This window comes from Cyrtonyx montezumae, unplaced genomic scaffold (genome assembly GCF_038088225.1).
Source record: "Cyrtonyx montezumae isolate F1298 unplaced genomic scaffold, pur_monq_1.0 scaffold_22, whole genome shotgun sequence".
Lineage (NCBI taxonomy): Eukaryota > Metazoa > Chordata > Aves > Galliformes > Odontophoridae > Cyrtonyx > Cyrtonyx montezumae.
The window spans coordinates 5,641,208-5,660,689 of record NW_027071959.1 but is presented as its reverse complement, the minus strand read 5'-3'; the positions used below and the strand labels follow the sequence as shown (position 1 = coordinate 5,660,689).

General features: G+C 46.4%; 1 protein-coding gene across 1 annotated transcript in view; it reads left to right on the top strand.

Annotated features, from left to right (window-relative positions):
• The first annotated feature begins 2,968 nt into the window (after positions 1 to 2,968).
• Positions 2,969 to 19,482, top strand: part of FLI1 (Fli-1 proto-oncogene, ETS transcription factor) — a 63,069-nt gene continuing 46,555 nt past the window's right edge. The window contains exon 1 of the mRNA XM_065738570.1: positions 2,969 to 3,604. Within this exon, the coding sequence (XP_065594642.1) occupies positions 3,587 to 3,604 (18 nt within the window). The 5' untranslated portion in view covers positions 2,969 to 3,586. The remainder of the gene's footprint in view (positions 3,605 to 19,482) is intronic.

Genomic DNA, 19,482 nt, shown 5'->3' with positions numbered 1-19,482 from the left:
AGAGCCCGCACACCGCCCGCTGCTCCCCGCCCTGCTCTGCGGGTCGCTGCCGCTCACCTCGCGTGACGCGGAGCCCGGAGCCGGGGAATATTCCGCCCTCTTCCCAAAAGTCTGAGATAACTTCAAGGGATTCTTCCTTTTTTTCCCCTTTTCTTTTTTCCTGGGTAGTGGGAGATGAAGGGAATTGTTATGCTATATGGGAGGAAAGGAGCAGGCTTGTCTGTTATAATGGTTAGCTACTTCGCTCGTTATCTTATCTGATGGGTGACCCGAACGTGCTGCATTTTGAGTCGCCCTCAGACATGCAAAATAAACCCCTGAGGGTCACGGTGCCCTTCTGGCAATAAAATGCAGAGTCGTGTTCCTAAAATATCTCTAGGTGGGATGGAGGGGGATGCTTGACATCTGCCCGTCTTTGGAAGCACCGGGGAGCTACTGCGAGGGCTGGGCTTGTTTGTCTCAGCAGCCCGGCGTTTTGGACGTGTAGGACTCCTCTCGAACACGCTGGCCACGTTTTCGGGTGATTTCTCGATGCACCTCTTTGCTCCGTGAGGTCCGTGGGTGAAAGAGGCTCCTTCCACGGTATTTTCCCCCTTCCTTTCGCGGCCAAGATCCCTCCCTCACCCCCAGCCCTGTCGTTTTTCAGCGCCGATGGAGAATGTTGTCTAGAAGGGAAACCATTTGGGTTTTGAAAGGATGCGTTTCACTCTTCCCTTTAACCTCTGGCTTTTCTGCTTGCAGCAGCCGTGCGGTAAGGCTACAGGGGGAGTGGAGAAGAGAGTTAGCTGGAGGGGTGGAAGAGAGGGGAGGGAAAGAGAAAAAGAGTAATGAGGCAAGCAAAGGGTTAACCGCGATTTCTTTTAATTGAACTCCAGTTCTTGTGGCCCTAGGCAAGGGGGGACCTGACCCCGCTAGCAGCATCCAGATGTGCTGCTCTCCGGGGACCCCAGCGCAGCCCCCTGGATTGTAAAGCAGACAGGGGAGGACGGGGGTGGGGGGCGGCCGGGCTGTCCCCTCTGCCCCTCCGCCTTCACCTCCTGCTTGCAGGCGGTCTCAGTCGCCGGCAAGCGGCGAGGCAAAGCTTCAGGTCTGGTCACGTTCAGTCCCTTGTCTGCATCTGAACTCCCAAATTGTAGCTGAATTGATGAGACTAATTTCAGAGGAGGGGGGAGGGAGGAGAGGGAGGGGCGAGAGGGATCTACAGCTCGCTCCTGCCAGCTTCGAGCTTGGAGAAATAAAGTATAATAAGGCATCTCTGCAGCAGCCGAGTAGAAACACTAGTGGCATTATTGCATTTCCCTTTTGGAAGGGGCGGGTGCAGAATAACTTTGGATATATTTTGATCTCCCCCGGCCCCCCGTGTTTGGACTAAGGACAGGGGAAACAAAAAGACTTGGACACAACTGGCACTGGACAAGGTAATGCCCTCCACCGAGAGATGTGACGTTCAGGAGTGTCCTCCTGCCTTGACTCTTGGCTTTGTTGCACCCTCCGCTCTTCTCCTCGGGTTGCGGCAGTTTGCAGAAGTGGGGGATGCAGGATGCCCAAAGCGCTGCATGATGTGTTCCGCCGGTGGCTGCGTTATTCCTGCGAGGGAGGGGGTGGGCAGTGGTGCTGGACGGGCGCGTATTGTCTCCTTTCCTCCGGTCCTTCCGAGGCTTTCAGCCTTGCCCGGAAAAAAAAAAGGAAAGCGCGTTTCTTTCCGAGCGATCGCTCTCGTTTGAATGAAAGACGGAGTTGCACGTCAGGGGCTCGCCAGGTCGAAAATGGGATTTAAAGGCTGGTGTTTTGATTTGGTTTTACTGGAGTGCCTATGCTGACGCGAAACTTCAGCTGATCTGTCAATTATTTAAATTTTTGTCTTTTTTCTTTTTTTCTTTTTATTCTTTTTAGTTTATATGTGTATTTTTTCCATCTGAGTGGGTTTTTAACAGCTTAACAAGAAGGTTGTGCCGGGAGAGGAGACGGGGGAAGGTGCTCTCATCTCCCGGAGTGCGATGGATGGGCTCCCACTGATCTTAGGACATTTGCTTGGGAGCACGATGTCCCAGCCCTTGAGACGACCGGGAGTGAAGGGGATAGGGGTGAAACTGGAAAAGAGCTTCCACTCTCCCGCAGCCCCACTTCCAGAGCGTTTGGTTTCTGGAGCCGTCTGCCTGCCTTACATTACTGCACTCAGTGCTCCTGGCAGGGACCGGCCCCTGTCTCACACTCCTTGCTGGGAGCCGTGCCTGGGACAGGCGTGAAGCGGGGCCACCTCAAGTTTTAAATACGTTTGGATCATCAGACTTTACTTTTCCTTTCTTCCTTTCTTCCTTTCTTCCTTTCTTCCTTTCTTCCTTTCTTCCTTTCTTCCTTTCTTCCTTTCTTCCTTTCTTCCTTTCTCCCTTTCTTCCTTTCTTCCTTTCTCCCTTTCTCCCTTCCTTCCTTTCTCCCTTCCTTCCTTCCTTCCTTCCTTCCTTCCTTCCTTCCTTCCTTCCTTCCTTCCTTCCTTCCTTCCTTCCTTCCTTCCTTCCTTCCTTCCTTCCTTCCTTCCTTCCTTCCTTCCTTCCTTCCTTCCTTCCTTCCTTCCTTCCTTCCTTCCTTCCTTCCTTCCTTCCTTCCTTCCTTCCTTCCTTCCTTCCTTCCTTCCTTCCTTCCTTCCTTCCTTCCTTCCTTCCTTCCTTCCTTCCTTCCTTCCTTCCTTCCTTCCTTCCTTCCTTCCTTCCTTCCTTCCTTCCTTCCTTCCTTCCTTCCTTCCTTCCTCCCTCCCTCCCTCCCTCCCTCCCTCCCTCCCTCCCTCCCTCCCTCCCTCCCTCCCTCCCTCCCTCCCTCCCTCCCTCCCTCCCTCCCTCCCTCCCTCCCTCCCTCCCTCCCTCCCTCCCTCCCTCCCTCCCTTCCCTCCTCTCTTTCCCTCTTGCTCTTTTTTCTCTCCCCCCTGTGTGCTCCCACTGCCTTGTATTTACGGTTTTCTCCCCTTACTTTTTGCCTATGACTGGAAAACGCATTAATAAAAAAATCTGTGGGAAGAGACGGAAATTCAGTGAGTCAGGCTAAAGCTGCTCCAGCCAAAAGGGGAAAAAAAAAAAGGCAAAAAACATGTTAAACTAAACTGTGGGATGACACACAGTGCTCGCTAATTCGGTCTGGGGTGCAAGGCAAGGTCTCTGCTGGACTGGCTGTACTACGCCAAACAAGAGCTGACAGAGGTAGCTATTGTTCTGCCCCTTCTTATCTAAATGGAGCAAATATCCTGTATGTAAAACATATATATTTTGATCAAGAAGGCAGGACCAGTGGAGAGACGAAAGTTTCCTCCTCGAGTGACTTCACTTCCCAAAATTAGCAGAAAAAAACGTTTCATCCGGTTAACTGTCTCTTTTTCGCTCTGCTGCAACAACCAAAGTTAAAAAAAGAGAGGCAGAGAGAGCGAGGGAGGGAGAGAGAGAGAGAAGGCGAAGGGATAAGCAGAGGAGAGTAAAATCCCTGGAAAGACGGAAAGAAAAGCGAAAGAGAGACGGATTAAAAAACTTCGGGAGGCTTCAGTTGCAGGCTAAACCGGGTCAATGTGTGGAATATTGCTGGTACCGGCTCGAAGTTATTCTAGATGGACGGCACTATTAAGGTAAGGGGGCGGGAGGGGACGGGGACCCCCGGCGGAGCGGCGCGGCGCGGAGGACCCCTCGGGCGGACTGCCCCGCTCCTCCGCTGCCGCCGGGGCTCTCCCGGCGCCCGGGGCTCCGCGGTGCGGGGCGGTGCGGGGCCAGCCGCCTTCCTGCCTCCACCGCGGGGCGGATGGGGCCGAGGAGAGCCCCGGGGACGTGCCCGGCTCGGGACCGCGGCGGAAAGGCAGTGACAGCTCCCGGCCCGTCGCTCCGCACCGCCCGGGGCAGCCGGGAAGAGGGGTGGCTGGGGACCGCGGGGCTCCGGGCTGGTCCCAGATGTGTGCCGCTGGCGTCTAGGTGGCAGCCGGCTCTGATTTCTTCGCCTGGTCCTGTCTGAAAGCATTGCTGGTTCTGCTGGTCGTCCGGGCGTTTCCTCCAGTAATTGCGGAGGGAGCAAGGAACTGGGTGGCTTGGAGAAATTTCACCCTAGCTTGGGGCGAGGCAAGGAGAAGGGGAAGCAAAGAGTGTGGCAAACAAACCACAAACATAACCAACCTCTGGTGGCCTTGAGCAAGCGAGGACGCTGCTGGGGCTTAGAGAATGGTTTCCCCTCCTTTCACCCTCATCAAAACTTCAGCTTCTGCAAAGACAAACCAAGCCTTCTCCAAGTCCCTTGAGGTGTCTTATACTGTTTCTCCAGGGCCAGGCAGCGGCGGGTTTGCTTTCATGCTCTGGGGGACCTTTGTGCAATGCTTACGAGCCCTTCTTGAGGGAGCACTACAGCACAGAAGTAGCTCAAGCAGCAACCTTAAAGCGAGAGACACTGTGGGTGTGTTTGAGTTGGAGGATTTCGAAAGATGCGTATCGCCTGGGTGGGGTGTTGATCTCTTCTTAAAAGACTTCTTTTTTCTTTTTTTCTATTTTTTTTTCTCTTTCTCTCTCTCTTTTTTTTTTTTTTTTTTTTCTGCTGACCTGGGGAGAAAGAAGCTGCAGACTGGCAGGAACTGAAACTTTCTCCCTCACTCTGCAGCTTGTGACAAGTGCACAGTTTGGAAGGGTCTCAAGAGAAGGGAGGAGGGAAAGAGATGGGCAGGAAGAGAAAATGGAAAGAGGAAAAACAGAGGGAACAAAAGGGGAAATGTCAGAAAGGAAGAGAGAAAGCAGGAGCGTTGAAAGCACAACATTTGGGAGGTATGGCAGGAATAAGACACATCTCCCCTACCACCTCTTCAGGTCTGTAGCAAAAGTAACCTGGGCCTCATTCAGGATATGTTTAGTGTACCACAACCTTCTTTGATTTGTGGAGCCCTAAATATTGTACAGCGAAAGTGCAGAAATTTTCCATCTGTACCTCCGCTGCAGTGCACACATGGACTCGCTTTCCTTCACAGACCATGACCCCCCAGCACCATCCTCTGAAAGTGTTCCCATGACCCACACTGCCCATGGTGGCTCCTGGGAGCTCCTCCTCTCCCCCTGAGCTGCAGTCTCATTTCTGTCACCCCCAGCTTTGGGGATGAGGAACTGTGACACTTAGCAGGCAGGCCCTCAGTCACGCTGGGGAGGCTGTGGCAAAAGGAGGAACTCAGCCATGTCCTGGGTCACTGCCCCAGCTCCTGGATCTGCTTTGCAGCCTTGTGCTACATTTTCCTGCTTCACTTGTAGTCCAGAAGGAATTTGGCTGAGCTGAGACATGGGATACAGGCACACCAGACTCAGCTGGGATCCTGAACTGAGTAATTCTCAGATCATCAGCAACTTGCTGCAGATCCTCTCCTGCTGACCTCCTCCTCTAACTGACCCCTTCTTTGTAAAGGGCGCTTACACAAGTGATTGGAAGCTCCTGAAGTGTCCTCAGGGTTATAGGAGATTTGCAAATTTGCTTGCTGTAGAGAACTGAGTGGGTTCCCAAGGAGCATCAGAGCCATGCACTGGCAGATTTGCTGCAGTTTATCACTGAAAGGAAGGGGTCAGGCCACCCTGCCTGCCTGGTCCCAGGTGAAGGGCAACGAGAGAGGATGTGGCTTGAGATGCTCAAATGTTTTTAATATGCTGAGCTCTATATATAACCTGTGCTTCAGAGCAGATCTTCTAAATTCTAGGACATAGTAAAGCAAACCTGTACTGTACCCAGGAGAAAGCACTTTTAAAGCAATGGTACCCTTAGGTTGGCTATCCTGAAAGATGCATGCATCACTTTCTCCCAGAGCTGTGCATTTGGGTTGGGAAATAATATGTCAGAAAAGAAGCAGATAGATGGCTGGCAAGAAAAACAGAAGAAAAAGTTTTGCATTATTTAGAGCACAGTGAGGGAGCAGATGAAGCCTGTGGTTAAGAAGTGTGGTTAAAAGCACTTTGCTCCGTAAACACTGAATGATACCTTCTATGTAGCAGGCAGTGCTATGCAGCTCAGATTAGAAATGTTGGAGGGGTGCACCTTCCAGGTGTATTCTTGACCACTGTAAACAAGAAAAGTGACAATGTTTTTTCAAGTCCATGTAAAACTATTCCATGGACGAATTGCTTTAATGGAGTTGAAGACTCTGTGCCGAGGTGGTGAGAGGCAGTTTTTTTTCTGAGCTCTTTCAATAACGTGTTTGATGTCTGATGTGTGAGTTGGAGTGGCTGGTTTGAACAGTGACCTCTACAGCGATGCTTTGAGGCCTTCTGCCCTGAAGAACATACAGCAAACCTTAGTCTTTATTAATGCATCTTCATAATTGTATTGATCTATATCCTGTGAACAACGCTTGCAGAAGATGATTAGGAGCCAAAGAAACTGATGACAGTCTATGTTTGGATTAATTTTAAATCTATAATATTTTCATTGCATGCCTCCAGATATTACAAACCACATCTTCCTTGGGTTAGCATCTCACTTTGGCTTAATTTATGTCATGTTTTGTGCATTTTGGCTTTTATTTCCTCAAATGAAGTCAAAAAGGGTACATCTAATGTCAACAAGATGCCCATGCATGGACTTCCTCACAATAACAAACAGTGTGGTTTCAAACTGGCTTAATCATTTCAGTTCCAATTTACATGTGGACTATAATTAATCAAAGTAACGACACTTGCCAAGGCCTGAGTGTAAATTAAAAAAAAAAAAAAGCACTGTTTATGTAACTGCTGCTTTCATTCTGTGAAAACATTTTCATGCTTATGCTCTGGACATAAGAAAGAGACCGTGTGAGGGACATTCAATGCAAATGTTGCATTGCCAAGCAGATGACAACCGTTCTTGTCTCTTTTTCTTTCCACCAGAAGACAACTTGTATGCTGGTGTTGCTATAGCGAAGGGCGGGGTAGGATTTCTTATTGCAATCACTGTTTCTTGTCATTTGTGAACTGTAGGCGTTCGCTCATTCGCTCTCATCCTGAAACTTGGCCATCAAGATCTCAAACTAAGAACATGTTTCCTTTTTGAGATAGTTTAAATGTCTCTTTTGCCATTTTTAAATTGCCCTCGCTTTGGCCTTTTAGAGATGGCCTTTCCTGGCAAGAAGGCATTGACTCGTAGGACAAGAATCTTACTCTCCAGAATGAAAACACTCCACACAGATGTTTGCTCATATTTTCATGTTGCTGCCCCACAAAAGCGGTTTTGAACAAAACCCTCTGAAATTTCCAAGGCTTACATTCTTTGTTTGCTGGTACCCTGGTAGCTGTTCAGATGTCGTACACACTGCAGAATGGCTTTCCAATATACACCAGCAAAAACCTGACAGAAGTGTTTTGTAATTGCCGTGTTTTCCTAATGTTACTTCTGTTGGTGCTTCACTTTCCCTCATCAACTGATCCGTGTGCCAGTGCATGCCTTCAGCCCCAGTATGCACTTACCACCGTGCCTCAGCGCTGGGTGCTGTCGACTCGAGGTAATCAGTGCTAACTCCTGTTCACTACACCAGCTAAACACGGGGGATGTCTTTCCAGGCTCTGTAAATGGAGCAGTTCAGCTGTACTAGACTTGTTCTTGCCCTGGGAAGGAAGATTAGCCCAAAACAAACCTGATACACAACAAAACAGCTCAACTGCTTAGATTTTGGGCACTTGGGGTTTCACTCCGAGGCTTTAAAGAGGTGCTGAGAGCGTTGTATAGTTTCTCTGCACCACTGTGGATTTTACCCTAACAGGATGTGGTCACTTTGAGTAGTAGCATGCGTGTCTTGAGGACTTCATGCCTTTATTTTTGTTATTTACTTTAATTTTATGATAATCTCGCTGTAAGATGGGGGAAGGCCCAGCTTTTATGAGTCCTTGCAGCATTCTTCTGAGCAGAATTTTGCTGCAGTCAGTGTGTAAGAGTAGAACTCTTCATCAGAATGCTATGAGAAAAAGGACAGAAATTAAAAGGGGTAACAAGTAAGGTCACACTTCACACCTCACTAAAGTAAGGCCTGAGATGACATGCTGATAAAGTGAGGCACGCTGGGGGAAGGGCATTTATAGCAATTTTTGCAGAAATGTTCTCTTTGCGTCTCTTCTGCCTTTCCAGATTGCTTCCCTCTTAATTTCAGTTCACATCTCAGAGAGATCAGCCCTAGAATTTATGAGCATATAACCTCATGGCATGGAGCACCTTCCATACTTCTCTCCATAAAACGTCAGCGTCTGATGTTCTTCCACAGTACCCCACTTTTTGCCTTTGAAAAGTGAAATCTTCTCATCCTACTTGAGTTTACTGGACCACTTAATGACAGACCCTGTACCCCATCTCAGTGCACCATCACAGCCACCAGGCTGTGGATCGGGTAACAGCACCAGCCTAAAATATGCTGGTAGAAACAGCAGTGCTTGGCACAGGACAATCTGTTCTGCTGAGTTCCAAATCTCCAAGTCTTCAAAACGTAAATGTATCTACTGCTTATTTCCTCTCTTTCTCTCATTACCCAGGCCATATTATTACTGATGCATATCTACACAGCTAGTAATATTGATCTAGAAACCCGTCTCTTGTAGTAAAGCCACAAACGTTACCTCCCTCCTCCCCCACCTCCGCTACAAAAAGATTTTCCTTTAGCTGTAAGACCTAAACAAAAGGATCCGTGTCACTGTATGTTACTGCTGAAGACATTTATGTATGTCCCACTAAACTTTCTGTTTATCAAGGGACAGTAGAGCCAGAGGTAAAACTTGAAAACAGTGACGCGAAAGGGACCAGAAGTATGTATACCAGAAAACCTTCAATGCATCTATTTCTGTTTTGCCTCTGTGCTTTGAAGTCAGCCCTAAAAAGAGCCATGTGAGAGCATATTTATTTAACTGAGCACCCAGTTTGATTCGAAAACGTATTGACAATCTGCAGTTCTCATTAGCTTTCAAAAGTAACTGTTCCCCTGAAAACCAGGCTGCTTTCTGGGTGATTAATGAAGCATTTTGATTCTTCATGTAAATATGTTGTTGATTAAAATTCACAGAACTGGTTAAGGAGCACTGAGCACACAACTCTCTCTGGAAATGGGAGAAGGAAGGCTAAATCCCACAAGCATCTTGCCTTTGCTTCTTGGTGTTGCTATGATGTTGTAAAATGGATCTGCATCAGTAGCAAGCATTCTCTTGTCCTGATTATTTTTTTCCCCAAGATGCAGTTCAGAAGCACATCTCAGTAGAGGCTCCTGGAGTGAATGCCACGGATACAGAAAAGTTTACTTGTGTATTTGCGTGTGTTCTTCCAGCAGAGATAAACTCAGATAAACCAGGATTAACAATAGTGCTGTGAAGGAGCAAGGGGCAATGAGAAGAAAGAAAGGATAACACCTCCTTCTGCAAGTTGACAAAGCCACACATCCAGGAACTGAACGTTACATCTCGGCTCTGCCTGTCAGTCATGCAGAGGGGCTGAAAATAACATAACGAGAAGGAAGGCATTTAATTAGTCATTTGCTGGTTTCTCGCTTAGCAAAAAAACCCTGCCCTTCTTAACTAATACTGGTTTAGATCTGAGCGAAGGAGACAAATCAGCAAGAATGCAGTTTTTTAAGTTGGCTGATGAGTGAAAAAAAGAAACTGGAGTAAGGTATGGTGGGGTCACTGGAGGGTGTGGTGACTTTGGGAAACCGATTTCTGTACGATGAGAAAATCCTTATTTCAACATTTCTATAGCAGCTCTCTTTTAAAATAGATGATAAGGAAGAGATTAGAAGAGGTTAAAACACCATTTCTACAGCTCAGCGTAGAATTTGGCTCTCTGGTTTCTTCTGAATAGCTCTTCTTGTTGTTCCAAGCTTGATTGACTTATAACTGCATCTGAACCAACCTCACATCAGTTCTTTTTTATCAGCCAAAGTGAGACTTCCTGTGCTCCACAGTCTGGTTTCCTGATGTGTTTCCTTTTTCCTTTTAACAGAACAAAGGAAACTGTAACTCCTCCACTGCTCCTGTTCCAGATCTCCTTGGGACTTCATACAGTTTAGTACTGAACATTTGCCTTTTGTTTTTTCTGCCCAGTCTCTGGGTCAGGCTGCCTAGAGTGCTAGTGCCCTCTTTATATCTAATTCAGTTTTGCACTGCCTGCTGCAGAGGGGCAAGAAGTCTATAGCTGCTGAAATTAAGGCACCTTCTCAGCAGTGGGCAGCAGCTATGCCCTAGTCTAACAAAATCAAAAAGAAGGAGAAGCCTGACCAAGAATCTTGCACTGTAGCAGAGATGCAGGATTTGTGATGTTCCCATAACGCAAACAATCAGGTGTTAGGATCTCACTGAGCTACATGGGCTTGTATGTGTGAATGTATTTGGTATGTGAACTCGGGACTGGAGTTTTGTGTCCTGAAGGAGATACACCACTGGCAGAAATGCCTCCCAGAATGGATACACTTGTACAGTACAAATGGCATTTTGCTAGTATGTACTGGAGCAGGCTACTCTATATACTGTAGCAGGAATTATTATTTTTAACAACTGCACTGATGGATAGTTACTCTCTGTACAATTCTTTTTCCCTACACTGTTGCAGGACTGCATTTATCTATCCGTCCTGCCAATGATATTATGAATATTCTATGGATATGAAAGATTCAATGCAAAATCCGAATTATTCCATGCAGTAAAGAGCTTGTGCCGTGGGAAAGCACTGCTTTTCCACAGCTACTGCACCCCACCCAGATGACAAGTGTGCTGTTCTGCTGAGATGCACCGTGGCTTCATAATCTTCTCATGTCAGGGCTGATGCTCATTTGTTATAAGAATCACAAGTTCATGGTGATAGAAATCTTAGGCATTAGTAGAGACGCCCGATCTCGTGCCTGCTGTATGGTAACTTGTCTTTTCAAAAAGAGTAATGTTATCTCAGATCAGGGCTGAGCACATGCCTATAAAAATGCTTCCTAATGCAACTAAGAGCAGCTAGAAAAGTACGGATTTATACATTAGCACAGAGGTAAGTGCAAATATGGGCCCCATTGTGAGAAATACAAACTGGATGTCTTCAAATTCCCACTGAAATCAGTGCTATTAATTCGTGGTCATGATTTATCCTTTTATCTAAACCACGAGAGTTCAATGGTCTTAAAGAGAGGATGGGAGACTGCACGCTGCACTGCCTACTGCCCATCTGTGTGCGGGGCAAAGTGAATTTGCCAGTTCCAGAATAGGTAACATATCTAAGGTTCATAGACTCAGGGTTCATTTATCCAAATGCTGAGCCTGGCCTGTGCTTTGTATGTGCCTTCAGCATAAGGTATAGATACTCAAAAGCATGGGCAGAGATAGGCAGTGGTTAGAACAGGCCAAAACAGCAGAAAATTCCAGCAGCACTCCAGCTCAGAAGGAAGAGCTGTCAGGGAGCCCTGCACTCCCGAGCTGAGCTGAGCAGAGCAGAGGGGCCCGCATTGCTTTAAGCAAGGAAAAGAGTAAACATCATTGCCTTCCTACAGATCTGCCTTTCTGCAGCTTTCAGAGTATAGACTTGAGGCTGTCTTATGTGATAACAAAATCCCATGCATTTACATTGCAAAATGTCACTTCTCATAAAACAGTTTTGGATTATATAGGGAAAGGTAACTAAAGATTACATCCCTTCTGTAAAATCCAGGGGAAAACCAAGAAAGTTCAGCCTTTTCTGCTGTATTCTGTTTATGGAACAATTTCTATACAGTCTAATTCAATTTCTATAAAAACTCCACTGATTTAATCCCTATTAAATTCTGAGGATTTGTCCATGAGGGTCGTGTTGCAGATCAGCCTCAAGGACAGACTCCTGATTAGAAGCAGAAGTCATGACTCGTATGATTAATTCCTGGTATTATGGAAGCTGTCCCTAGAGGATCCCACCACGAAGAAGCGTGGCACATAGATGGAATAAGAGCCCATAATCTAAACAGGCAAAGAAAAAAACAGAAGATTAAATGGAGGGAAAAAAATGGTCCCTCAGCAAGTCAGCATCAGGGATGCCATTCTCATCTCTGGCTTTAGAATTGCTGTGTGATTTTTAGAAGAGAGAGGATCTTGAATGCTCTTACACAGCCCTTGAAAGGGCAGTCAGTCTTACCACTGATAGCCAGAAGAGCTGCTGGAGTCAGAACTTATTGATACAGCACAGGCTCAAAAGCCAGACAGATCACTGCTTGCCAATTGATCCCCAAGGAGTGAAAGTTACTTTGAGTAGTTACCACAGTTGTTTTTGAGGCACACTGAGATCTAGACTACAGGCTGCGTGGCTCCTGGTCCTTCAGGGATGGTGTTCAGCAGCAAGGGTGGATTTTTCTAAGAATAACTGTCTGAATATGAAGGTAAAATTCATCTGATGTCTATGGTAATGTCCTTCACAAGGTCTCCAGTAATGTCTATCCTCCGACAGCACAAATGTAGTATTTAAGTGATATTTCTGAAAGCCATTCTCTTGACTTCGTTAGAACTAAACGGGCTTTAAAATAAACATGCTGGAGAGATTTGTGAGCTGAAGGCAGGAATTCTCAGCACCATTCTGCAAATGGAACCAATGCTGCCTGCAACAGCTCCACTCTGACAGGAGAAAGAGTAATCTTACATTGTGTGCAACCAACACAAAGGAAAAAAAACCAGTGTGTTTATCAGGATCTGGGGTGGTTTTAATTGACCCTACTTCTCTGGAATCTACCAGGCAAGTGTGCGTGCAGATTCTGCATGCTACATTTTATCTGAGTGATGGTGAATCCCCTGGTGGCTCTGAGACTGCACTTGAAATCTGAGATGTCTCTAGGAAGCTGAAGGGGAACTGCTACCACTCCAGTGGCACACAGCCCACCCTGCCGCTCCTCGCAGGGCAGTTGTGCAGTCTGGCAGCGTGATGTTTCTCTGCTGCAAACTTCCCTCTGCACTGTGTGGAATGGAAGCAGGAGCACGGCCAGATTCAGACTGAAAAGTGTTATTTTTTACCCACACGGAAATTACTCAGAGGAAGGTATGGATCAGGGCTTTGCCACGCTTCGCTCCTCTTCTTCTGAAAAGCAGCTCTATCCTCCTGCCCTGCCCCAGGCCCTTTGGATTTTGACTCATCCTCTAAGGATGGCTGTGTAAAGATGCATCACAACACGACGCATTTTGGTAGAAAAAGGTTATATCCACTTTCAGTCTGAGCACCAATGAATTCCTCCCCAGGACACACAATCTCTGCATGCTGATGTTGAAGATGAGATCGGTGTCTGTCCACTTTGCTGGCTTTTGCAGGGCTTCCCAAACTCAGCTTTGTGTTTATAGGAATCCTTGGCCTTTACAGCACTTCCAAAGTTGTGGCCAAAGTTTTTAACAAATGGATAGAGTTCATCCCTTTTAGAGAAAGAAAGCATGCCACTGAAGTTCAAGTTCTCAGTGATGTGTTTTGAATTCCTCTGGATTTACACCACAGTATCTGAGAGCAGACATTTTCTCATTCTCACAGAATATGGGGAGGTCATGAGTGGCTGAAATAAGCTGGCAGCTAGTTCCCTGCTTTTTGTTTTTGGTGTTCTCAAGTGTCATCTCTGCTTCAGGAAGGATGTAGTTATGGTTGATCATTAGTGTTATGAGTTATTTGTGCTACCATATTGCCTGGAGACTGGAGTTGTGCTAAGCACTGTATGTAACAAGAGATCATTCTCCTAAATTCCTTAGAAGTGAAGGAAAGTTGAGGCACTCAGTTTGAACTCCATAGTGGAAGCAATTCTGGAGCTGAGTCCTCTCTGCCCGCGCTCTGCAGTTCCTCTCACAAGCTCCTTAAGGTTCCTGGGTATATATTCCTTCCTCTGCCAACAATCCCCACTGGAAAGGACTTCTTTACCTTCCTCATTCTGATGGTCAAAATCTTTCTTCTCATTTTAAACTGCCATTTGCTCGTGACTGACTTACACCTGTTGTCTCTCAAGCCAGCTCTGTCTGCTAGCTTAACTAGCATGTCCCCTTCCTTGACATTCTGCCCCGGCGTGATTATAGTTCACTGACATAGCTCTCTTGGTCTTTATTTTGCTGGGATAGACAAAAAATGGAATCTTTTTCATCACTCGCCTTTGTCCTGGTTGTTGGTGCCCTCAGCTGCACCTGTTCCCATTTGAATTTGTCTTTTTTCAGCATTACTCACAGGGGCAGCACACACTGTTCCTTGTGCCTGGCGTTAACTCGCTCTGGAAGAGCCCTCCCTGATGCAATACTGATTTTTTGTAATACTTTTATTTTTTTTCCTCCTGGTGAGTCAGAAAAGTCTGTGAGCTGTTAATTCACTCCAGCCTTTGTCCTCAGCAGCGCCCAACCTGCTTCAGTTGCTCTGCCACAGGTTTCCTGTGTGAGTTGAAGCTTTCACTTCATCTCCTCTACCTCAGTTTTTCATCGGTAGAAGTAAGCAAATGCTTCCTTCCCTCTCTGCCTTGTCTGGTTGATTTGGGGTAGATGCTCTCAGAAGGTGGGACAGACTTCGGCTCTGTTCATGTGCAGCAGTGTAGGGAACAGAAGGAAACCACGTGGTTCTAGCAGTGCTCTGAGATGTGCATCGCTATTTTTTGGGTCATGCATCAATTTGTAAGGAGGGTTTGTGGCATTTCAGCAGTGGCAAGCAGGCATGTTTTCCCTTAGATCAAAGGCCACCACGAGCTGTCCAGAAGGAATAAGAAGGGTGTGAAGCCCAATAGGTTTTCCAGATCTTTTTCAGTGAGCGCTCTGCCCTGCCTGGTGAAGGAGTCCAGCAGAGTACGTGCACACGCCTGTGGAGCTGCTCCACTGGTACTCACACAGAGCACACACACACAGCCACAACTTCAGCTGGGCCTAAATACCAGATGGTTTCTCACATAAGCCAAACTCCTATGGATTTTAAAATATAGCAGCCACTCCATGGTCAGGACCCTGCTCCAGTTGTCTATTTCTTCCATCGATTTCTTACCCTCTCTTTCATACTTTTGCTTTAGGATTGGTTGTTTCAAAACTAGCAGCTGCAGGCTTACAAAAAAAAAAAAAAAAAGAATTAATTAATCAAATAGCCCTAAACCACAGAAACCTTATTTTGCGAGCAGCACATCTCTCACCAAACGCTGTTCTGAGCCCACCTGAGAAATGAGGAGGGGCAGAGGTTAGCTGACATGCCATGCAGACGTTTGGAGGTGGGGAACGTGGCAGGTCTGAGTGCACCAGCAGAGCAGTGAGGTCTGTGCAGCAAGGACCAGGCTGCAAAAAGGAGCACCTCTGCCTCCTGACTTATTATCTCAAATGCTGCCCACATCTTCCTTTACCCCGGGCTTGCCCAGGCACGGCATGAATGACACCAGCTATTTTCAGGTCCTGAGGGCTCAGCTCTGTTGAGTTGAACCTCCACTGTAGGAAGGTACATGCTGTTGTCTCTGCCTCCCTCACAAACATTTGCAGCACTGCTTCAAGACGCTTCTTTCTAAGCCCTTCCTCCACCTCACGGACGCTTTCTTCTCTACCTTTGTGACTCACATCTAAGCAGAAGTAAATGCTTGTGATTGTAACACAGATTAGCAGGCCTGCCATAGTTACAATTCAGGCAGCAAGTCAAAAAACTTCAAGGAATTTAACTGTGTGAAACAGTCTGCACCTAAGAGTTAAATAGCATCACCAGCAAGTGTTGTTCTTCAAGCGGCATTTGGTGCAGTGTTGTCAACAAATGCAGTGCTTATTGATGCAGGGCTCAGTGAATGCATCACGTATAAGGGAAACAAAGTGCGTTTGGGTATCTTCAGCTGCAGTGGATAAAAGGATGAGAGTTTTGCTCTTTCTCCAATTAAGCTGCAGGTTAAACTGGTAGAGCAAACAGATGAAAGATGAATTAAGCAATGCTAAATTTATATGTATGTACATATATATTTATGCATCTTTTACACCCTTGCTATTCCATTGACCCCATCAAAACTGCGCCGGATTCAAAGCAGGGTCAGTGGGGCAAGCAGGTCTAGATGACTATCACTGTTGATTTCCGTAGCACTGCCCACATAAAATGCTTTGAAAGTCGTTTTGCAGAACTCCTTGATTCTAATCTTTCATCTGAATCTCTCTGTTACTGAACCCAGTACTGTAGTATGGATTCATGCAGCCACCTATCTGCTTATGTGCAGGTTATTCTGCTTGGAGCTGGTGAAGCCTTGAAGGGGGCAGGACAACCAGCTCCCTCACCCCAGGGGAATGCTACAGAGGAGCTCTGAAAGATGGGCTTTGCTATAGGAGTGATGACTCTGTCAGAAAAGAACCCTGTGTGCTTACAGCATGAGATTCTTCGTAAGGACACTCTGTGTGCTCTGCCAGGCACTTTCTGTACAAGCACAGCGAGGCACCGAGCTGTCAGGCAGGTCTCATCATTCTCCATTGCTCTCCTGCCAGCCAGACCACGCACTTTTTGGAGCACGAGCCATCCTTGGGGGTGTGTTTGCCCAGTGCTAGCACAGTGGCAGCTTGAGGTTTACTCATTCTGAGTCAGGACGTGGGATATTTCACCAGGAGCTGTGTCCAAGATGTGCATTTGGTGATATGCTCTTTGTTATGACTCACTTAATGGGTCATGTAAATAAGAATACTTCTAAAGAGAAACATGTTCAGAAACCTGACATTATGTGTAACCACGTTTTTTTATCATATCAGGTGTCTATCAGTCATCTATTATTTATCAAAAAGATAAAGAGGATAGAACTCTCATTGGGAGTTTACTCTGCTCAGCAGATAACAGTCAGTCTCATGTGCCCCTTCTTTACAAATAAAGATGGACTTTGTGAAGAATGCTGTTCAGTAATTAGAGAAGAAGCCTGCAAGTGGAGTTTCCTGGGATTTATTCCTCTTTCTTAACCAGAGACCCTGAACAAATTGTCAGAGCTTTCTGTTCCTTAATTTTCCTAACTGTAAAATAATTATAGTTTATGCTCTTCAGAGAGAAGAAAACTGACAAATCACCATGAAGAGCTTTGTAGCCCGGGACAAAGAATGCTGAAACTGCTCAGCATGTCAGCAGAAAGCCCTCTGTGAAATAAAGCTCAAAGCATCTGGATGCATGGGTTGCTTGGCTAGGGGAGGAGATACACAATTTATAGGAGCTAAAGAGTTCTAGTCACTTATGAAATGCAGAAAGAGTCTCATCTTAGAGCAGCACTAACAGAAGTCCCACGTGCTGCAGTGAGTGCCCTCAGCACCAGGGCTGGGAGCTGTGCTCCTGCAGGCTGCGGGAGAGCAGCGGCCATCGGGTGCTCCCAGGGACTCTTTTTTCATTCTAGCCCTGATAATCAAAGATGAAAGGGTTGTGTTAGCTGTGGGTTGCTTTTCCTGAGCAGAAAGGTATGTAGTGTGTGCACATCAAGCACAGAAGATCCTTGCTCTGGTGTAAAGAATCTGATGAGCAGCACAGAAGCGTGCCGAGGGCGCCCAGCTGCACTCCTGCCCCGTGCTGCTCGCCATCCAGCAGCTCTCCGTGCTCTTATTGTTCCATTTTGGCCTGCTGAGACAGGTGCAAATCTGCTTCCAGATCACACTTGGATACATGGCAGGCAAATTTTCATTAGAGGCTGCGACAACAAGGAACAGCTCTTGTCTCTCAATGCCCTATAGAACTGGGAGCCTCTTCTGCGTGCACCTGACTGTGCGAGGCTCAGTGCCTGGCCTGCTGAGGACAAGTGCTTTCCAGTTGGCGGGGGAAAAGCACGAGCTTTGCACCATTTTGTCTTCTTACACTGTCATTTAGCAAGTGCCATTTGTTGCAAGCGGATTCTTAAACAACAAAGAGGAGAAAACATGCAGTTAAAATGAGTTTTGTCTTTTGAGCAGGCTGCCCTCATTTCATAGAACTCACAAATGCGGTTAAACATGGGAGAAATTCAGATATCTTTCTGAATATTATCAGCTGCATCTCCAGTTGTTTTCAGTACATCTTATGAAGGTATTGAAGAAAGCCAGCCTTCTGCCTCCTGTACTTCTACATGGATAGGTTACATCGCAGGTTAGATGAGCAACGGAAAGCACAGCTTCAAGGTAAACTAGACGCAGGGATAGAGATATGTGACTTGAGTAACACAGAGAAACAAGTGAGATCACCCCAAGAAGGTGAGAGGGGGAAGCTTTTATGCTCATCCGATGTCTAAAAGGTCAGCCCTGCTATCATGCTTAAACACATTTCCTCTTTGTCAAAAATGTCCTGAGCAACGCGAGGTGCAGCTCAGCCGAGATCGGGCAGGTGAGAACAGCACACGAGGACAGCACAGCTGTGAGCACCTCATGTCTCCAAGCTGGGCTGCTCATAAACGCTCTGTGTGATACAAGTGCACGAGTCAGGAGACATTTAGTTCTGGATACCACATGGCCAGAGGAGCTTGGAGAAATAGCAGTGTGAAGAGAAGCCAGAAGCAGGGCAACGTGGGGTGAGCTGACTTCTGTAGGAGGACTGAAAGAAGTGCTAGATGACATGGCAGTGCTATTGCCAGCTCTTGTGGTAATTGGTTTTCACTTAGGAAGCCCAAATTGCATTCTAATTCTATCAGAATTTCTGCATTTGATTACTAGAAGTGAATTTCTTAAGACTGAAGGGAAGAACTAGAAATTAAGTCCTGTAAAGATTAAAAACCAAGTCATAAATATAATCAGGCTTCCAACGATGATTACATTCAGCTAAAAGATGCTTGGTGCATACTGCAGGGGCACTCTGAGTTGGATCTGAATCAGAAAAATGTGAAGCATGATGCAGAGATACTGGTGCTAGAGAGAAAGAGATGTAGTGCATGTTGGCATCAGGGATCCAGTTTTAGGAAAGGCCTTACTGGGAGATGAAGTCAGATAGGTTGGTGTGCCCCCTCAGCCCCGTTTCATTTCTATTATTCCTTCTATCACACAAATGAGAAAAAGGGGGTGGGGGCTGAGTTTTATTAATTCGTGCTTCAGAATGACAATAGGACACCTGGACTAGCACCTGTCAGAATATGATGCAAATTAGCCCAGCAAATCTAGTCTTCATCAGCACAACCATAATGAAGTGCTAATAGAACTGATAATGATTTGAATAGTATTCATAGGAACAAGCTTTGCTCGGATATTGTCTCAATTGCATTAATTAATGCGGTACACAGAGAAATGCAGCGTTGCTCCCATTCATAGGGACTTCCTGATGCTTTTCTGTTGCTGCTTGTTTTTCTAGCTGACAGTGCCAGGACTTATTATATTTGCAAACAATGGGTCGTGAAGATGTTCTGATGTAGTCCAGAGATAGAGAGGTGATGATGGTTGGAAGCTGAAATTAAAGCAGAATTTCCTTCTGTTTTCTCAAAGGATAGGTTAGCATTTGCTAATAACTGTCACAGGCTGTGAATGGCCTAACTGTCAGATGATGGATTTTTCTCTCACTGTGTATCTCTCACTGACATACTGGTCTTCCTAGTTTGTTTGCATAGGTTTTCTGAGTGGATGGATGCATTTTTACCACACAGAGTTGTTATGTTGTCTATTTCATCTCACGTTTCTTCATTTATTTGTT